The following is a 16,123-nucleotide window of genomic DNA, read 5'->3' on the forward strand; positions in this document are numbered from 1 at the left end:
GCCCACACAACCACATAACTGGTTTCTTATATATACTTCCACAGTTTCTTCATTACAATCAAGCAAATACTGATATAAATTTATATCCCCTCTTTTAAGTATACAAACAGCAAACTATGCAGAGTTTAATTTGCAACTTTCCCCCCACTTAATATATCTTGGGGATGTTTCCATACCAGTCAGCACAGTGTGTCTTCAGTCTTTTTCACAACCCTATTTGATTCTTTTGTATGACGTACCATAATCAATTTAACCAGTCAAAAGATATTTGTGTTATTTTCCATCTTCTGCTACTAAAAACAATGCTGCAACAAATAACCTGACAAATATGTCATTTTACATATTTTTACTTTTTTATAGGTACTGATGAATTACCCTCCATAGAGGTTATATTTATTTACATTCTCACCAGCAATACATGAGTGTCTGTTTCCTCCAACTTGTCCAACAAAAAAATACTCAAAATCTTATTACTGCAATGTCTGCAGTGGTCTGGCCCTGCTACCTTGCTGGTCTCCTCTCATACTACTCACCCCTGGCTTTCTGCTCTTCAGCCCCTAGGCTTCTTTCATCCCTCCAGAAGATCTTGGTTCCATTTGCAGGAGGGCCTTTGCACTTGCTGCTTCTGCAGCCTGGAATGCTCTCCCCATCTCTCTCCACTGTGCCTAATTAAATCCTGCTCATTCATCAGCTCTCAGCTCCAGGATCACTTCTTCAGGGAAGCCTCCTTGACACCCTCGTCAGGTAAAACTCCTTTGTTGCAGCCTCTAGTCGAATCTTGTCTTTCCTTTAGCACACCTATCTCAGTTTATAATTAGACATGAATCAGTAATTACTTAATGTTAGCTTCCTACATTAGACTGTAAGCTTCTTGAAAGTAAGGACACTTAACAGTTCACACAGTGCCTGGTACATAGGATGGTATAAATGAATACACTGTTAAATAAATAACTACATGAATGAATGAATGAACAAATGGACAAAGAGGAATAGGGCAAGGTGGTTCTGGAGTTAGAGAGACTTGGATTCAAATCCTGACTTTGACACTTATTGTGTGACCTTGAATAAGTTATTTAACCTCAATTCCCTCATTTGTAAAACAGCGGCAATGGTACCTACCTCATAGGGTTGTGATGAGATAATCGTGTGTCTGTCACATAATAAGTACTTACTATATACTACCATGTATTACTATCATGATTCTTGTTAATATTAAGAACTTTTACTGTTAGACTAGGATGATTTTAACCTCTCTTCAGGACCCTCATAGGTTGCCAATATCCTCCATACCTCTCTTCACCTACCTGCTAGTTGGGAAATTCTTCCTCAGATTTAAACTCAGATTTATTTTTTTTTTTCCCACTCCAAGCAGCTTGTGGGATATTAGTTCCCTGACCAGGGATGGAACCCGTGACCCCTGCTGTGGAAGCACAGAGTCCTAACCACTTGACTGTCAGGGAATTCCCTAAACGCAGATTATTTAAAAAGCATTTAAATAATGCTTGTAAAGCTCATTTCTCTGATTCATGAAATCATTAATGATTTACCATGCTTCTGTCATTCATTCATTCAACAAATATTTCTCAATCTATCCAGGTACTGTTCTAAGCACTAGGGATAGAGTGAAAACACAGAGAAAAAATCCTTGCCTTCATCGAGGTAATAACTTGGTGGGAGAGGCAGAATATAAATAAATATATAATAAAATGTCAGATAGTGATGTGTACTATGTAGAAAAATTAATTGAAATAAGGGGAGGAGCTGTGGTGCCAGTATTTACAGATCCTTGTAAGCCATGGGAAAGAGTTTAGATTTTATTCTAAGTGTGAATGGAAGCCTCTGGAGGGTTATGAGCAGAGGAATGACATGATCTGATTTTCATTTTAAAAAAGTCATTCTGTAAACCAATGTTTATAGAAGCATTATTCATAACAGCCCAAAGATGGAAACAACCCAAATGTCCATCAACAGATGAATGGATAAACAAAATGTGGTATATGCATACAATGGAATAGTATTCAGCCCTAAAAAGGAAGGAGAGTCTGACACATGCTACACTATGGATGAACCTTGAAGATATTATGCTGAGTGAATTAAGCCAGGCACAAAAAGACAAATGCTGTATGATTCCACTTATATGAAGTACCTAGAGTAGTCAAATTCATAGAGACGGAAAGTAATCAGCAGGGACTGGAGGCAGTGGGGAATGGAGATTGATTGTTTAATAGGCAGAGAATTTAAGTTTAGAAAGATGAAAAAGTTCTGGAGGACGATGATCACAGTTGCACAACAGAGTGAATGTATTTAATGTCACTGTACTGTACGCTTAAAAGTGGTTAAAATGGTAAAATAATAATAATAGTAATTATTATTATTATTCTGGCTACTGTGTGGTGAAAGAGCAAAATAGGGAGAAATGGTTAAAGTGGAAGCAGAGAACCCAGTTAGGAGGCTACTACTGTATTCCAGAGAAGGAATGGTGGTGGCTTGGATGGAAGTTGTAGAGATGATCAGGAGGGGTCAGACTCTGGGTATTTTTTTTTTTTTTAATTGAAGTATAGTTGATTTACCAGGTATTTTTTTTAAGGTAGAGCTTAGCAGATTTGGACTGGAGGTAGAGGTGAAAGAAACAGAGAAATGAAGGATGAACCCAAGAATATTGAGCAACTAGGAAATAGTTGTGTCATTTACTGAAATAAGACGGGGGAGGAGCAGATGTGAGTACTTTTGGACAAAGTTAAGTTTAGGGTGGCTATCAGATATCCAAGTGGAAGTGTTAAGAAGGCAGTTGGATTTGGCAGTCTGGCGCTCAGGGAGAGGTCTTGTCTGAAGAGAAAAAAATCGAGAGTTATCAAGGTATCTAAAGGAGCCAGTAAGCCAGAAAGAGAAAAACAAATATCGTATATTAATGCATATATGTGGAATCTAGAAAAATGGTACAGATGAACCTATTTGCAGGGCGGGAATAGAGACACAGACATAGAGAATGGACATGTGGACACGGCGGGGAAAGGAGAGGTTGGGACAAATTAGGAGATTAGGATTGACATATATACACTACCATGCGTAAAATAGCTAGTGGGAACATGCTATAAAGCACAGGAAGCTCAGCTCAGTGCTCTGTGATGACCTAGATGGGTGGGATGGGGGGTGTGGGAGGGAGGTCCAAGAGGGAGGGGATATAGGTATACATAAAGCTGATTCACTTCATTGTACAGCAGAAACTAACACAACATTGTAAAGCAATTATACTCCAATAAAAATAAGTAAATAAATAAATAAACAAATAAAGGAGCCAGATAGGGACTTCCCTGGTGGTCCGGTGGTTAAGAATCCACCTTCCAATGCAGGGGACACAGGTTCAATTTCTGGTCGGGGAACTAAGAACCCACATGCTGTGGAGCAACTAAGCCTGCACGCCACAACTACTGAGCCCATGCACCACAACTAGAAAGTCTGCATGCTCTGGAGCCCATGCACTCTGGAGCCCATGTGCCACAACTACAGAACCTGTGCACCACAACTAGAGAGCCCATGTGCCGCAACTACTGAGCCCAAGCACTCTGGAGCCCACGTGCCACAACTAGAGGGAAGCCCTCGCACTGCAACAAAGAGCCCGTGTGCCACAACTAAGACCTGACACCGCCAAAAATAAATAAATAAATATTTTTAACAAATAAAAATTTTTTAAAATTCAAGGAGCCAGATAAGCTCAGCCAGGGAGCAGGGGTAGCCAGAGTAGAAAAGAGGGCCCAGCCCGTGGCCTCAGGCCTGCCAATATTTAGAAACTGGCAAGAGAAGAGGAATGAGCAAAGGATAAGAAAGGATACAGATTATCCCCTTCTTCAGTGAGGAAGTGGAAAATCAGAGGAAAGTGTGAAGAAAAGATTCAAGGAGGGAGCTATCAAATGTTCAAATGCTGCTGATAAATTATGTAGGATGCAGACTGAGAACTGGCCATTGGATTTTGCACGAATAGTGAACTTTTAAAAATAAATTTATTTATTCATTTATTTATTTATTTTGGCTGCGTTGGGTCTTCGTTGCTGCGCGTGGGTTTTCTCTAGTTGCAGCGATCAGGGCCTGCTCTTCGTTGCAGTGCACGGGCTTCTCACTGCGGTGGCTTCTCCTGTTGTGGAGCACGGGGGCTCTAGGTGTGTGGGCTTCAGTAGCTGCGGCATGCGGGCTCAGTAGTTGTGGCTTGCGGGCTTAGTTGCTCCGCGGCATGTGGGGTCTTCCCGGACCAGGGATCGAACGCGTGTCCCCTGCATTGGCAGGTGGATTCTTAACCACTGCGTCACCAGGGAAGTCCCAAGAATAGTGAACTTTTTAAGAGTGGTTTTTGGTTTTTTTTTAAGATGTTGGGGGTAGGAGTTTACTAATTAATTTATTTTATTTTTTTGCTGTGTTGGGTCTTCGTTTCTGTGCGAGGGCTTTCTCTAGTTGTGGCAAGCAGGGGCCACTCTTCATCGCGGCGCGCGGGCCTCTCACTATCACGGCCTCTCTTGTTGCGGAGCACAGGCTCCAGACGCGCAGGCTCAGTAGTTGTGGCTCACGGACCTAGTTGCTCCGTGGCATGTGGGATCTTCCCGGACCAGGGCTCGAACCCGTGTCCCCTGCATCAGCAGGCGGACTCTCAACCACTGCGCCACCAGGGAAGCCCTAAGAGTGGTTTTAATTACATTCTAGGGCTGAAATTTTGCCTGCAACGAATTGAGAAGAGAACGAAACGTGAGAAGGTGGAGGCAGTAAATAAAAGCAATTCTTCCAAGGAGTGTTGGTAAACAAGAAGCAGAGAAATGGAGCAGTAATCATAAGAGAATGGGCGAAAAAAAAAAGAGGATGGGCAGTCTGGGAAGGGCTCTTTAAGATGGGAGAGTTTAAATCATGTTTGTAAACTGATGTGAATAATCCAGTAGAGAGAAAAAATGCTTTTGCTGGAGAAAGAAGGGATAACTGAAGGAGCAAATTTCCTGTGACCAGGAAAAGAGGGGTTCAAGTTTACATGAGGAGACATTGACCCTAGATAGGACAGTTCACTTAGTACAGTGTAGTGGTTGAGAGAATGACCTCTTGTTACCTGAAAACTGGGTTCACCTCTTGGTAGGTGTCAAGCCAAAAGACACAACCAAGCCAAAGAAGAAGGAAGAAGATGGAAGGATTTATTGCTTGCAGCAAGTAAGGAGAACACTGGGAATCTGTCCCAAAGCAGTGTTTCCCTGAACAGCAAAATTGGGGAATTTTTAAGCTAAGCGTACATGCATATTCATGAAGGGGCTTAAGCAGAGGAAAATTCAGCATAGAAGTGGGGCAAAGGTTGACAGAGTCCAGCTTTAGTTGATTGAAGTCATGAGTGTCAGAAAAGGTGAACATCATCATTCCATTCTCCACCTTGGTGGGAGCCTGCAGAACTTATCAGATTGTTATATATTCCCCTTGAGGAGGAATTAGGACTCTGTTTTATCCCTGAACTATTGTTTCTTGACAGCTTTTCCTTGGTTCCTGCATTCCCTGAATTCCCTTAAGATCTTTTTTTTTTTTTTTTGGCTGCGTTGGGACTTTGTTGCTGCGCGTGGGCTTTCTCTGGTTGCAGAGAGCAGGGGCTATTCTTCGTTGCGGTGCAGTGGTTTCTCTTTGTTGCAGAGCACGGGCTCTAGGCACATGGGCTTCAGTAGTTGTGGTGCACGGGCTTTGTTGCTCTGTGGCATGTGGGATCTTCCCGGACCAGGGATTGAACCCCTATCCCCCGCATTGGCAGGTGGATTCTTAACCCCTGTGCCACCAGGGAAGTCCTCCTTGCAGTTTCTTACTGCACCACCTGACAGTACAGCTCACTGGGCCAGAAATGCCCTACTGCTCCAACACTCCTGGAAAACTCCTGGTCTTCAAGACACATCTCAAGCATCCTGTGCTCTGTGAGGCCTCCCCACTCAAGCCTCAGGAGAGGATACTGCCCCAGGACACTGTATGGGTGGCCAACAAAATGAGCTGTGGATCTCGGAGCAGTTTCAGAGCAGCAATTTCATGTTTCTCATCCTTTTCCCAGTGCCAGTGTGAGATCCCACCAAATAAAGGCTTATGAAAGAGAAGGAAAAGGAGAGAGACAGGAATGCAGGATCACTGGAAGGGAGGAAGGCCTCAGGACCAAGACATAGAGTCAGGGAAGCTGACTTTATCTCTTTCCTGTGCACACCCCTCCCCACACCAGTCACTGTTCAGAAGCAGTGGATTGGATACCCAGGGAAGGATCCATCCAAGCATTTGACAAGTAGGAAAGGCCATGGCGAGGCAGAGCAGACAGGCATCTGATCACCATATTTATGTTTCCATGTACACCGACTCTACATAAACTGCATATTTACACATGAGAACTGGTACAGGCAGGTTGAGGATTTCTGGAACGAGGGCCTTGCTGAACACTCAAGTGGCAGACACTCAGCTGAGGCCTACGAGGGAGAATGGCAGGGCGGAGGACTGGAGAGACGGTCTTCTGGGCAGAGAGGTGGGCAGCCATGTGGACAGCCCTGTGGGAAGGGGTGGGCCTCCTGAGGACGGGCCAGGGAAGCCAGGCGCTGCTGTACACACTCAGCTGTCAGCCGTGCTTCTGGGTCTGCATCCCAGCAGTCCTCCAGGAGTTCTCTCAGGCCACCAGGGTCCTGGGAAGAATGACCAGGAGGCAGGCTTTACCCCAGGATCCTGAGTGGCCCCATGAGTGGTCCCAGGGTTATAAGGTATCTATCATGGTCCTGTTCTCAACACTCTTCTTCTGATTCTTCCTGGAGCCTTCTTCCTCCCCTTCACTGAAATCCAGCCCTTTGCACCTTGTTCCCTATGAGACAGGTTCTCTCCAAAGAGTCCACCTTTTCCTCCGAGGAGCTAATTCAGGTTAATTAATGGCTTACCGTGCTGATGGGAAATTACTCTCCTTCCTCTCAGGCAATCAGGGTCTTCTACAAACAATGCCTGGGCCTTTGTTATCTAACCCAACAGACACTTGTGCAGTGGAAACTTCAGATCAGGTAGCAGAAGAATGGGCTTCCTGTTAGGAAACTATTTTCCTCAGAAACCCTGAAATTTCACTATTAGGCCACTGTTTTAACCCTTTATACTTAGTTCTGGCTTTTATTGGGTCATGGCAGAAACACAGATGTGTAGGACAAAATGAGGAATTATTGGATTAAATGTTGGGCTCCAGTGTACTAGGAGAGGAGCCATCTTGGGGGCAGAGCTCAGGGCAGAAGCAAAGCCAAGGAGGGCTTCCTGGAGGAAGGAACTGAGGAACAGGGCAAACTGATGATGGAGAGAAGAGAGACGGACAAAGCAAGACTGAGCAAGAGGAAGGTGTGTGTCTCAGGAATGGGCTGTGTGAGACTTACGGTGGAAGGGGATGAACTGAGGTTCAGAGCAAGTTTGCCCTGCTCCAGCTGAACATGAGCCAGGAGGGTGGGAGATGAGAGGGGATAGGAGTAGGTGGCTGGTCCTGGTGGACAAGTCCTTGAAGCCCGTGCCAGGACTCTGCAGGTCCCCAGCCCACCAGCCTGTGGCCTCTTACTGTGGCAAAGCAGCACCAGGTGGATGGGATGTGAGGGCGCCTTCTCTCCTCCACTGCCAAGGTCCACAGCTCACAGGTGGTAGGGGTGCTACCCAGTTCTGCCTCATAGGCCAGTTGGAAGGGTGGTGTTCTGCTGTCTGGGAAGAGGCACAGGGGGTGTCAGCTAACCCGAGGGGGTGCCTTCTTGCGGAACGGCCAAGAGGAAGAAGGGAAGAGCCTCCTGGGTCAGGAGGTAGGTGGGTCTGGAATGGGTGGGTGGGGCATGAGGGGAGTGAGGCCACTGTCACATCCAACCTTACCGGGTCTCAAATCTGGGCAGCGGCTCATGATCTCCCACAGGAGCAGAGCCAGAGAGTAAACATCAGCTCGCCGGAGGGCCGTGCCCCAGTCCTGTAGGTCCAGAGTCTTGTCCAAGAGCTCTGGTGCCATGTACCTCTGGGTGCCAGCCTAGACAGCAAGGCATGGAGGGCCAACAATCATCACCACGGCACTCCTCACCACACAATGGTCCACGCAACAACCCCCCAGCTAGACTCAGCAACATCCCACGTGCTATAGGTGCTGCCGCACTGTTGTCACATCTTCATCAGCACCACCACCAGCATCCTGGGGCTCACCCTTATCCAGAGTACTGACCTCCATGATGGCAGCTGGGCCTCGGGGTTGAGTAGGAGCCCAGGTTGGGGGCTGGGCAAGGCCAGGGAGCACCAAGGCGAGGCCCAGGTCTCCAATGGCGCATGACCCATCGTCCCGAATGAGCACATTCTGGCTGCTCAGATCCCGGTGGGCGATACCTGGTTTATATTGGCCTGTGGGAGAAGCCAGGTTGAAGGGACATGAATCTTCTTCCTCTCTCTTTTTGACCCAATCCTTCCCCTCCAAGCTAAGGGAAAATCAGAAACAGCGGTGTGGCTCCTGACTCCCATGGCTTCCTGCCCCCCAGCTCACCCACCATCCTGCCAGCGTTCCTCATGGAGAAACGCCAGGCCCTGAGCCAGGGACAGTGCCATCCGCAGGGAACTTCCCCAGTCACTGGTGTGCTGGGCCAAGTAGTGGCACAGGGAACCCTGGGGAGAAGCAGAGAGAAGAGAGGGACACACAAAGCTGGAGGTGGCTGATCCACCCCAGGGAGCAGAGATCAATTGATCCCCCTGCATCTCCCCGCAGACTTACACACCGACACACCCAGGGCAAGGCAGCAGGCAGTGGAGGAGTGAGCACGTGCATCAGTTGGATTGACAGGAAAAACAGTAGCTCTAGTTCAAGTGTCCCGAGCACTTACTGCGTGCCAGGCCTCCTGTAGCCCTCACTACAACCCTGGGAGGTAGGTACTCCTGTCACTCCTGTTTTACAGATAAGGAGTTTGCTGGAACTCGCTGGGCAAGACAGTAGCAGAGCTTGACCCTCAGCAGTCTAACTCCAGCATCACTCACCTTTAGCCACCTCATACTGCCTCACAGGACTTGGGGTAAAGACAGAAACAGAAGAGGCAGAGCGGGTTAGGCGGAGCACCCTCGCGAACCACCTGGCCTGAGGTGTCACCCTGTAGCCGGGCGCGGATGGGGAGAGCCGTTGGGTAGGAGAGCAGCTGGCAGGGAGCAACTGGGAATTGGAGGGAAAGGAACAATAGAGTCCCTCATTCTGCAAACATTACTGAGCACTTTCAGTGTGCCAGGAAAGGTAAACAAACAAACAAAACTAATAAAGCAGTGATTTTCGAGCTAGGCAGTGAGGTACATTGGTCAAAGAAGGGACTTGCCAGAATTCAAGATTTCAGAGGTGAAGGAATTACAGGTGCTGATAAAGTCCCACGTCCTTAGCAGGCCCACAAGGCCAGTGTGGTCTGGCCCCTGCCTACCGATTCCTCTTCATCCTCTCTTATAGTACCTTTATTTTTTTTTTTTTTTTCAATATTTACTTATTTGGTTGCACCGGGTCTTAGTTGTGGCAGGGGGGCTCCTTTAGCTGCATCTCGCGGGCTCCTTAGCTGCAGCACGGGACTTCTTACTTGTGGCATGAAAACTTTTATTTGCAGCACACACATGGGATCTAGTTCCCTGACCAGGGATCGAACCCAGACCCCATCCATTGGGAGCACAGAGTCTTACCCACTACGCCACCAGGGAAGTCCCTCTTGTAGTACCTTTTCTTTCCGCACTTAACGCACTTGACATTTTACACATCTTTTTGTGTTTGCTTGATCCATTTCTGCTTCCCTACTACTCTATAAAATCTGGAAAGGCAGGGACTGGGTGTGTTTTTCCTAGCACAGGAAGTGCGACATATAGTTCATAAACATTAGTTGAATGCCTGGAGGTAATTCTTTAACAATGGTTTTCCTTCAGGTTGGGAATACGAATTGTTTTGATTTCTCCCTTTTCTTGTCAATGTAAGTCAAAAACGTTAGCAAGTACTGCTTATAATAATAAAAGGTAAAAACAATACAAATCACTTTTAATGTTCTACAGAAAAGGAAATCTAAACAATAAGAATAAAGCAAAAGAATAAGCGTAGACACAGCACCCCCGCCCCGTCACCTTCCCACACACAGGCACACACACACATATGCGCTCCTCAGCACTCACCTTGGGGTGTAGTTCCAGTACCAGCAGGGGCCCACAGGGCAGGGGACCAGGGCTGCCCCTGCTGGCGGTGATCAAGCGGACAATGTGGTCATGCCGTAGGCCCGGCAGCCCGTACAATGCTCTCTCAGCTTGGAACTGGGCCACAGCCCTCAGGGGGAAGGCCTTGATGGCTACCAGCTTGCCTTGCAGCCGCCCGGCCCACACCACTGCGTGACCTCCTTCCCGGATTACCTGGTGAGGACATGGTGCTGGGTGTGGGCCCCAGCTAGGAGCAGAGCCAGGCTTCCTCCCCAGCACACCCTCCGAGAGCGCCCAGAGGAGCCCGCCGCCCACCCTCCCCGGGCACCTGGGAGAAGCACAGCTCGGGCAGCTCCGGCAGCTCGGCACTCCAGTCCCTGCCTGAGTGTGGCTCCGGCTCCGGCTCTGGCCCTGGCTCTGGCCCACCGTGCACTGGGCAGGCCTTCCGTTGTAGCAGGGCTGAGGCAGAGAAGAGCCTTAGGGCCGGGGTGCATGGGTATGGAGACTGGGAAGGGGGCTTTGTGGGAAGTGATGGGGGTCAGGGCGCTGGGACAGTGTGTTGGGGTCACAAGGGAGGGGTGGGGCAGATTAGTACCCAAGATGATGTTGCTCAGCAGCAGCAGGAGAAGGAGCAGCCCCAGCAGCACCAGTGCCGTCCAGATGGACTCGCCTGGACGTTAAAGCAAGAACGCGGGCTGGATGAGCCCTGCCCCAAATCGTGCTCTCTGCTCCTCTCCCGCTCCTCAGAGAAGTTGCTTCTCCACCCGCCCCCACCCTGGTCACAAGCCCCTTTATCTCCCAGTCACCAGGGCAACCAACTTCTCAAGGCCAGGAGGAGGAACGCTTGGGATGGGGGGTAGGGTGAGAATTGGCCCTGGTTCTACCTCTCATTCTAACCTGGGCTCCAGCCCCCACCTGGCTCCAGCATCCTGGGTGGCTACCTGGGATGGCCTTGGGACCCTGGGAACCAGGTGTCCCAGGGCTCCCCAGACGAGGCAGATGGCTGTAATTGGCATTGCAGAAGTCAGTGCCACAGGAGCAGGTGAAGAGAGTAAAGCTGGGACTAGGATGGGCTCGGGGGCTCGGATCACAGTGGGGGGACTCACAGCCTGGCTCATCACTGTCTCGGCATCCTGATGGGATGGGATTGGGAGAAGAGGAGAGAAAGGGGGCCAGAGAGAGAGAGAGAGAGAGAGAGAGAGAGAGAGAAAGAGAGAGAGAAAGAAAGAGAGAGAAAGAGTGTATGAGTGAGCATAACGGGGTCTGGGAACACGGAGGGGGTCCCTTCTCTATCAGAGGCGTCCCTTCCATCTCTTACGGGCTTTTCTTTCCCTCCACACATTCCCTTTCTACTCCTCTCCTCAGCTGCCACCCCCGCCCCCCGCAGGATGTGCCTCTCTCCCCCACTGGCTATCGCCTGCCATGTGCTGTGCCACTCACCTTGCATCTCCACCTGTGCCTGGTCTTGGGTCAGGTTCCAGATCCCAAAGCAGCAGCGGCTGTAGAGGCAGTGGATAACCCTGGGGGGCCCTGGTCCTGCATCTAGCAGCTTCCCCAGATTCTTGGTGCTTCCCCGCACTCCAGGGGCCTCAAAGAATACACAGGTCCGCCTGCCTGGGGGTGCTGCGGCCCAGGGTAAGGAGAGGGGAGGGTTCGAGATGAGAGTGAATGCAGGGGCAAAAACAGCAGCCAAAGAGAGACAAAACATGTTTTATATCCCAGGGCCAGCCTCGTAAAGCCACAGGAGGAAACAGGGTCAGCAGAGGCCTGGAACCTGACCCCCACCAAGGGGACCCATAGCTGTACCCATCACCTTCACTTGCCCACCCCATCACCACTCTTCCAAAGGCGTGGCTGCTGCTTCAAGTGCCCCCTCCTTTAATGGGTAGGTGGAAGGACCCTGCTCCTCCCTGTAGACACTTACCTTGCACAGCTGTGGGAAGCAGTGCCCAAAGCCCCAGAATCCCCAGCATCTTGCAGTGGGAGGTGGGGAGCATGAGCCAACACAGCTGCCCCTGGCCAGAGCTTCCTTCAGATGCGGGCACCGTGGGGCTTCTGATCCTTCAGTCCCCAACTCCGCCCCCTCCCTCTTCCCAGTCTCTGTGGGGGAGACGGCTGCTGAGGGGGAGAGGATGGGTGTGGGGAGAAGCAGGGAGAGAGAGGGAGCAGCAGAGAACCAATCTCACGTCTTCCTCTCTTCAGCCACCTCCTCTTTCCTCTGTAAAGTGGGAGGAGGGCGCCTTAGTGGTCCCGCTGAGAACCCAGCAATGCCTAATTTCAAACCTCTGCCCTTTGCTGACCCTAGGACAAAATGCTGGATCCTGTCAGCCCTTCCCAGGCTGGAAACCAAAGAGAGGTCAAGTGCTCAGACCCATTCAGCTGTGCCCAAGAGCCTTTCTAGCCCTTATTTTCCGGGCTCAGATCTGCAGTTCCCTGGGCACAAAGAGGCTTCACAGCCTATACTAGAGTTGACCTCATTTTCCAAACTCAAGAGTCAGAAAAGCGGTTGTATAAAATTACTCAGAGTTTTTAAAAAATCACATTGAAAATAGGTATGTTGGTAAATTTTATGTCATCAAAATTTTTTGTTTTGCGATACGCGGGCCTCTCACTGTCGTGGCCTCTCCCGTTGTGGAGCACAGACTCCGGACCCGCAGGCTCAGCGGCCATGGCTCACGGGCCCAGCCGCTTCACGGCATGTGGGATCTTCCCGGACCGGGGGCACGAACCCACGTCCCCTGCATTGGCAGGCGGACTCTCAACCACTGTGCCCCCAGGAAAGCCCTGTCATCAAAATTTTTTAAAAATCACATTGAGTCACACACTAAACACATCACCATTATTGAAAAGGTAACAAACTTTTATTGACCACCTACGTGCTAGGGCACAGCTAGGGCTCTGAATTTTACAATCATCTCATCTAATTCTCCCATTGAGCTAGTTATCATTATTTTCACTTTATAGGTAAGAAAGCTGAATTTAGGTAACTTGCCCAAGGTCACTCTGCTAGGAAATAGCACAGCTAGGATTTGGACCTTGTTAAGTCTGACTCTAAAGCCCAGGCCCTGTTCTTTGCACTTATGCCATGATGCCGGAAAGAAAATACAGATTGAGAAAATGTGCATCAATACCTGTGAGCAGGCCACTAACTAGAAAAAGATACAGTTCAAACTATCACCACCAGAGGTCAGCAGACATAGGAGAAACTCGGGGACATAGCGAGGGGGCAGAAAGGGCATCCTCTGATGACTAATATCCATAGTACATCTCCAATATCTATTAAGCTGCACAAACTGTAAAATGTGGAGAGAGGGCACAGGGTATGTAGAGGGAATGTCAGCATGGAGATGTAAGGAGAGAGGTCTATAGCTTGTGCTGCAGTCGAGAGACAGGAGGTGTCCAACTCCACCAGATTACTGATCAGAATAAGGGAAACTACAGAGCAGCTGCCTCCCATAAGAATTAGAGCCAGAGGAGACTGGTTCCGTTTTCCTAACCTTCTGTTCCCCTGGTGGCTGCCTGGAAACCCTTTCTGGGGATGGTCTGGCTTAGATCAGGGCTGAGGGCCTGAGTACTCTTTGATTCTGGAGGCTTTCTCCCAGGGAGGCTGCATGAGAGGGTGAAAGCTCCAGTAGTGTGAAGCAGCAGCTAGAGGAATGACCAGGGCTTAGAGGCTGCTGGATAGCTGCCCATCCCCTCCTGGGTCCTTTTGGGAGTCCAGTGAGGTGGAATGTTGTACTTAGTTACAACTATCTTCCTTCACCAGCTCCCAGATCAGTAAGTCTGGGACTGAGGGGAGGAGTTGAAGGTAAAATAGTTTCTTGTGTCAGGAGTGTCTTAGGAGACTCTCCTCCAGAGGAGAGCAAGGTAAGGATCAGGCAGGAAGGCAGAGTCTCCTCACCCAAAGCCTTGGATAACTACTCTCAAGACAGAAACGTTCCAGTCAGGTTTACAGGAACTGGCAGTCAGAGTTTAAAGTTGAGGTGGTGAGAGAAGGGGTAAGGATTTGAGAGCTGGGGGATTAGGAAGGTCCTGAGAGAGAACTTCAGCATAGAAGAAAGGCTTCCTGGATTCCATATACACAAAGCTCTTCATTAGGATCCCCTGATTAAAGTCTGCAGTGGCCCAATAATTTGCCTTTGACCCCACTGATGACAAGGCTAAAGTGAGTTGTTTATTCAATTTATAAAATATTAGGTCCTAGTCTTAAAAAGGTGTTCCATTAAGTGCTGGACCTACAAAGGTACATGTGATTCCTGACCTCCAGGAACTCATAGTCTAGAAAGGCAGGAAAATATATCAATAAGCAACCAGAAAACTGTGTCAAGCTAGGGGTATGAACAAGGAGCTATACAAGCAGAAAGATCAAACAAGCTAATTCTGTTCAGGGAATAGAAGACAAGGGAAGAAAAGTGCCCAGAGGTTTCACAGCAAATGCGATATTTAAATTGTCTCAAGGTAAACACACTGAAAATAAAAGGAGGCTGATTATTACAGACCAAGGGAACAGCAAAAATAAAGGCAGCAAGAATAAAGGTATGAACATAAAGTGTGTATGGTGGTGTGTTGGGGTCAGGGGAGATTGAGCAGGAAAAAGGGGTATGAGATATGAAGCAGAAAATCGTGACTAGAGATAGACTGGGACCAGACTGGAAAGTGTAGACTTTTCCTGAAAGCAAAGGATTTTACGCAGGGGTCTGGTGGCAAAGTGGAAGATGGATGACTGAGGCTCAGGGAGACTAGAAGAAGGGAGATCACTTACAAGACCTAAGCAGTAGCCAGGGTGAGTACTAGGACAATGGAAATTTAAAAAAAAAGAGGGAGGGAATTCCCTGGAGGTCCAGTGGTTAGGACTCCACGCTTCCACTGCAGGGGGCCCCAGGTGTGATCCCTGGTCAAGAAACTAAGATCCTGCAAGCCGCTCGGCGAGACCAAAAAAAAAAAAATCCACAACCCCAACCCCCCAAAAAATAGATAAATAAAAGAGGGAAATAATTGAGATACACTGTATTTATTTATTTATTTATTTTGGGCTGCGTGTGGGCTTTTCTCTAGTTGTGGCGAGCGAGGGCTACTTTTCATTGCAGTGCACGGTCTTATTGCAGTGGCTTCTCTTGTTGCAGAGCACGGGCTCTAGGCGTGTGGGCTTCAGTAGTTGCGGCTCGCGGGCTCTACAGCACAGGCTCAGCAGTTGTGGTGCTCGGGCTCAGCTGCCCCACGGCATGTGGGATCTTCCCGGACCAGGGCTCGAACCTGTGTCCCCTGAATTGGCAGGCAGATTTTTAACCACTGCGCCACCAGGGAAGTACCGAGATACACAGTATTGCTGATTGACAGGATTGGTAATCAAATGAATGTTGGTAGATGAAAGGCAGAATTAAAAGATGATTCTGAGGGGAATGGGGGAATTCCCTCGTGGTTCAGTGGTTAAGAATCCACCTTCCAATGCAAGGGACACGGGTTCGATCCCTGGTGGGGAACCAAGATTCCACATACTGCGGGGCAACTAAGACTGGATGCTGCAACTACTGAGCGCGCAAGCTCTGGAACCCTTGCGCCACAACTAGAAAGAAGCCCGCGAGTGCTGCAACGAAAGATCCCGATGCCGCAACTAAGACCCGATGCAGCCAAATAAATATTTTAAAAAAGAGATGATTCTGAGGTTTCAAGCATAAGTGATCAAGGAGTAGTAATATTGTTAAGTGAGGTGAGGAACACAAAGGATTGTTTTTCTTTCTTACATGTAGAGTTTGAGTTATCTGTGGGACATCCAGATGGAAATGTCCACTAAGCAGGCTGCCAGGATGAGAAAAAAGTGAGGCATTTTGATTTGGGAGTCATCAAAATGTATGTAATAGATAAAGAATGGATGCAACTTGTTTAGGGGTGAAGAGTAAGGAAAGGACCCAGGATGGGGAACAGCAGTATTTCAGGGACAGAGGAAGAAGTGGCTATGAAGGAGACTAAA

General features: G+C 48.7%; 1 protein-coding gene across 5 annotated transcripts; it reads right to left on the reverse strand.

Moving 5' to 3' along the window:
- Window positions 1-5: 5 nt before the first annotated feature.
- On the reverse strand, window positions 6-12,275 carry AMHR2 (anti-Mullerian hormone receptor type 2; the record flags this gene model as incomplete). Of its 5 annotated transcripts, none has more annotated exons than XM_079937963.1 (11): window positions 6-6,656; window positions 7,553-7,689; window positions 7,852-7,999; window positions 8,189-8,361; window positions 8,986-9,154; window positions 10,138-10,368; window positions 10,484-10,614; window positions 10,751-10,825; window positions 11,097-11,288; window positions 11,596-11,778; window positions 12,080-12,271. In XM_079937963.1, the coding sequence occupies 11 exons, from the start codon at window positions 12,150-12,152 to the stop codon at window positions 6,447-6,449; spliced, it is 1,722 nt and encodes a 573-aa protein (XP_079794089.1). The 5 variants fall into 5 exon arrangements, with proteins under 5 accessions (XP_079794089.1, XP_079794092.1, XP_079794091.1 ...); XM_079937966.1 differs by lacking the exon at window positions 8,986-9,154 and adding an exon at window positions 8,505-8,619 and having other exon boundaries at window positions 12,080-12,143; XM_079937965.1 differs by lacking the exon at window positions 11,097-11,288 and having other exon boundaries at window positions 12,080-12,275.
- Window positions 12,276-16,123: the final 3,848 nt, after the last annotated feature.

The sequence above is a fragment of the Stenella coeruleoalba genome, assembly GCF_951394435.1.
Source record: "Stenella coeruleoalba genome assembly, chromosome: 11".
NCBI lineage: Eukaryota > Metazoa > Chordata > Mammalia > Artiodactyla > Delphinidae > Stenella > Stenella coeruleoalba.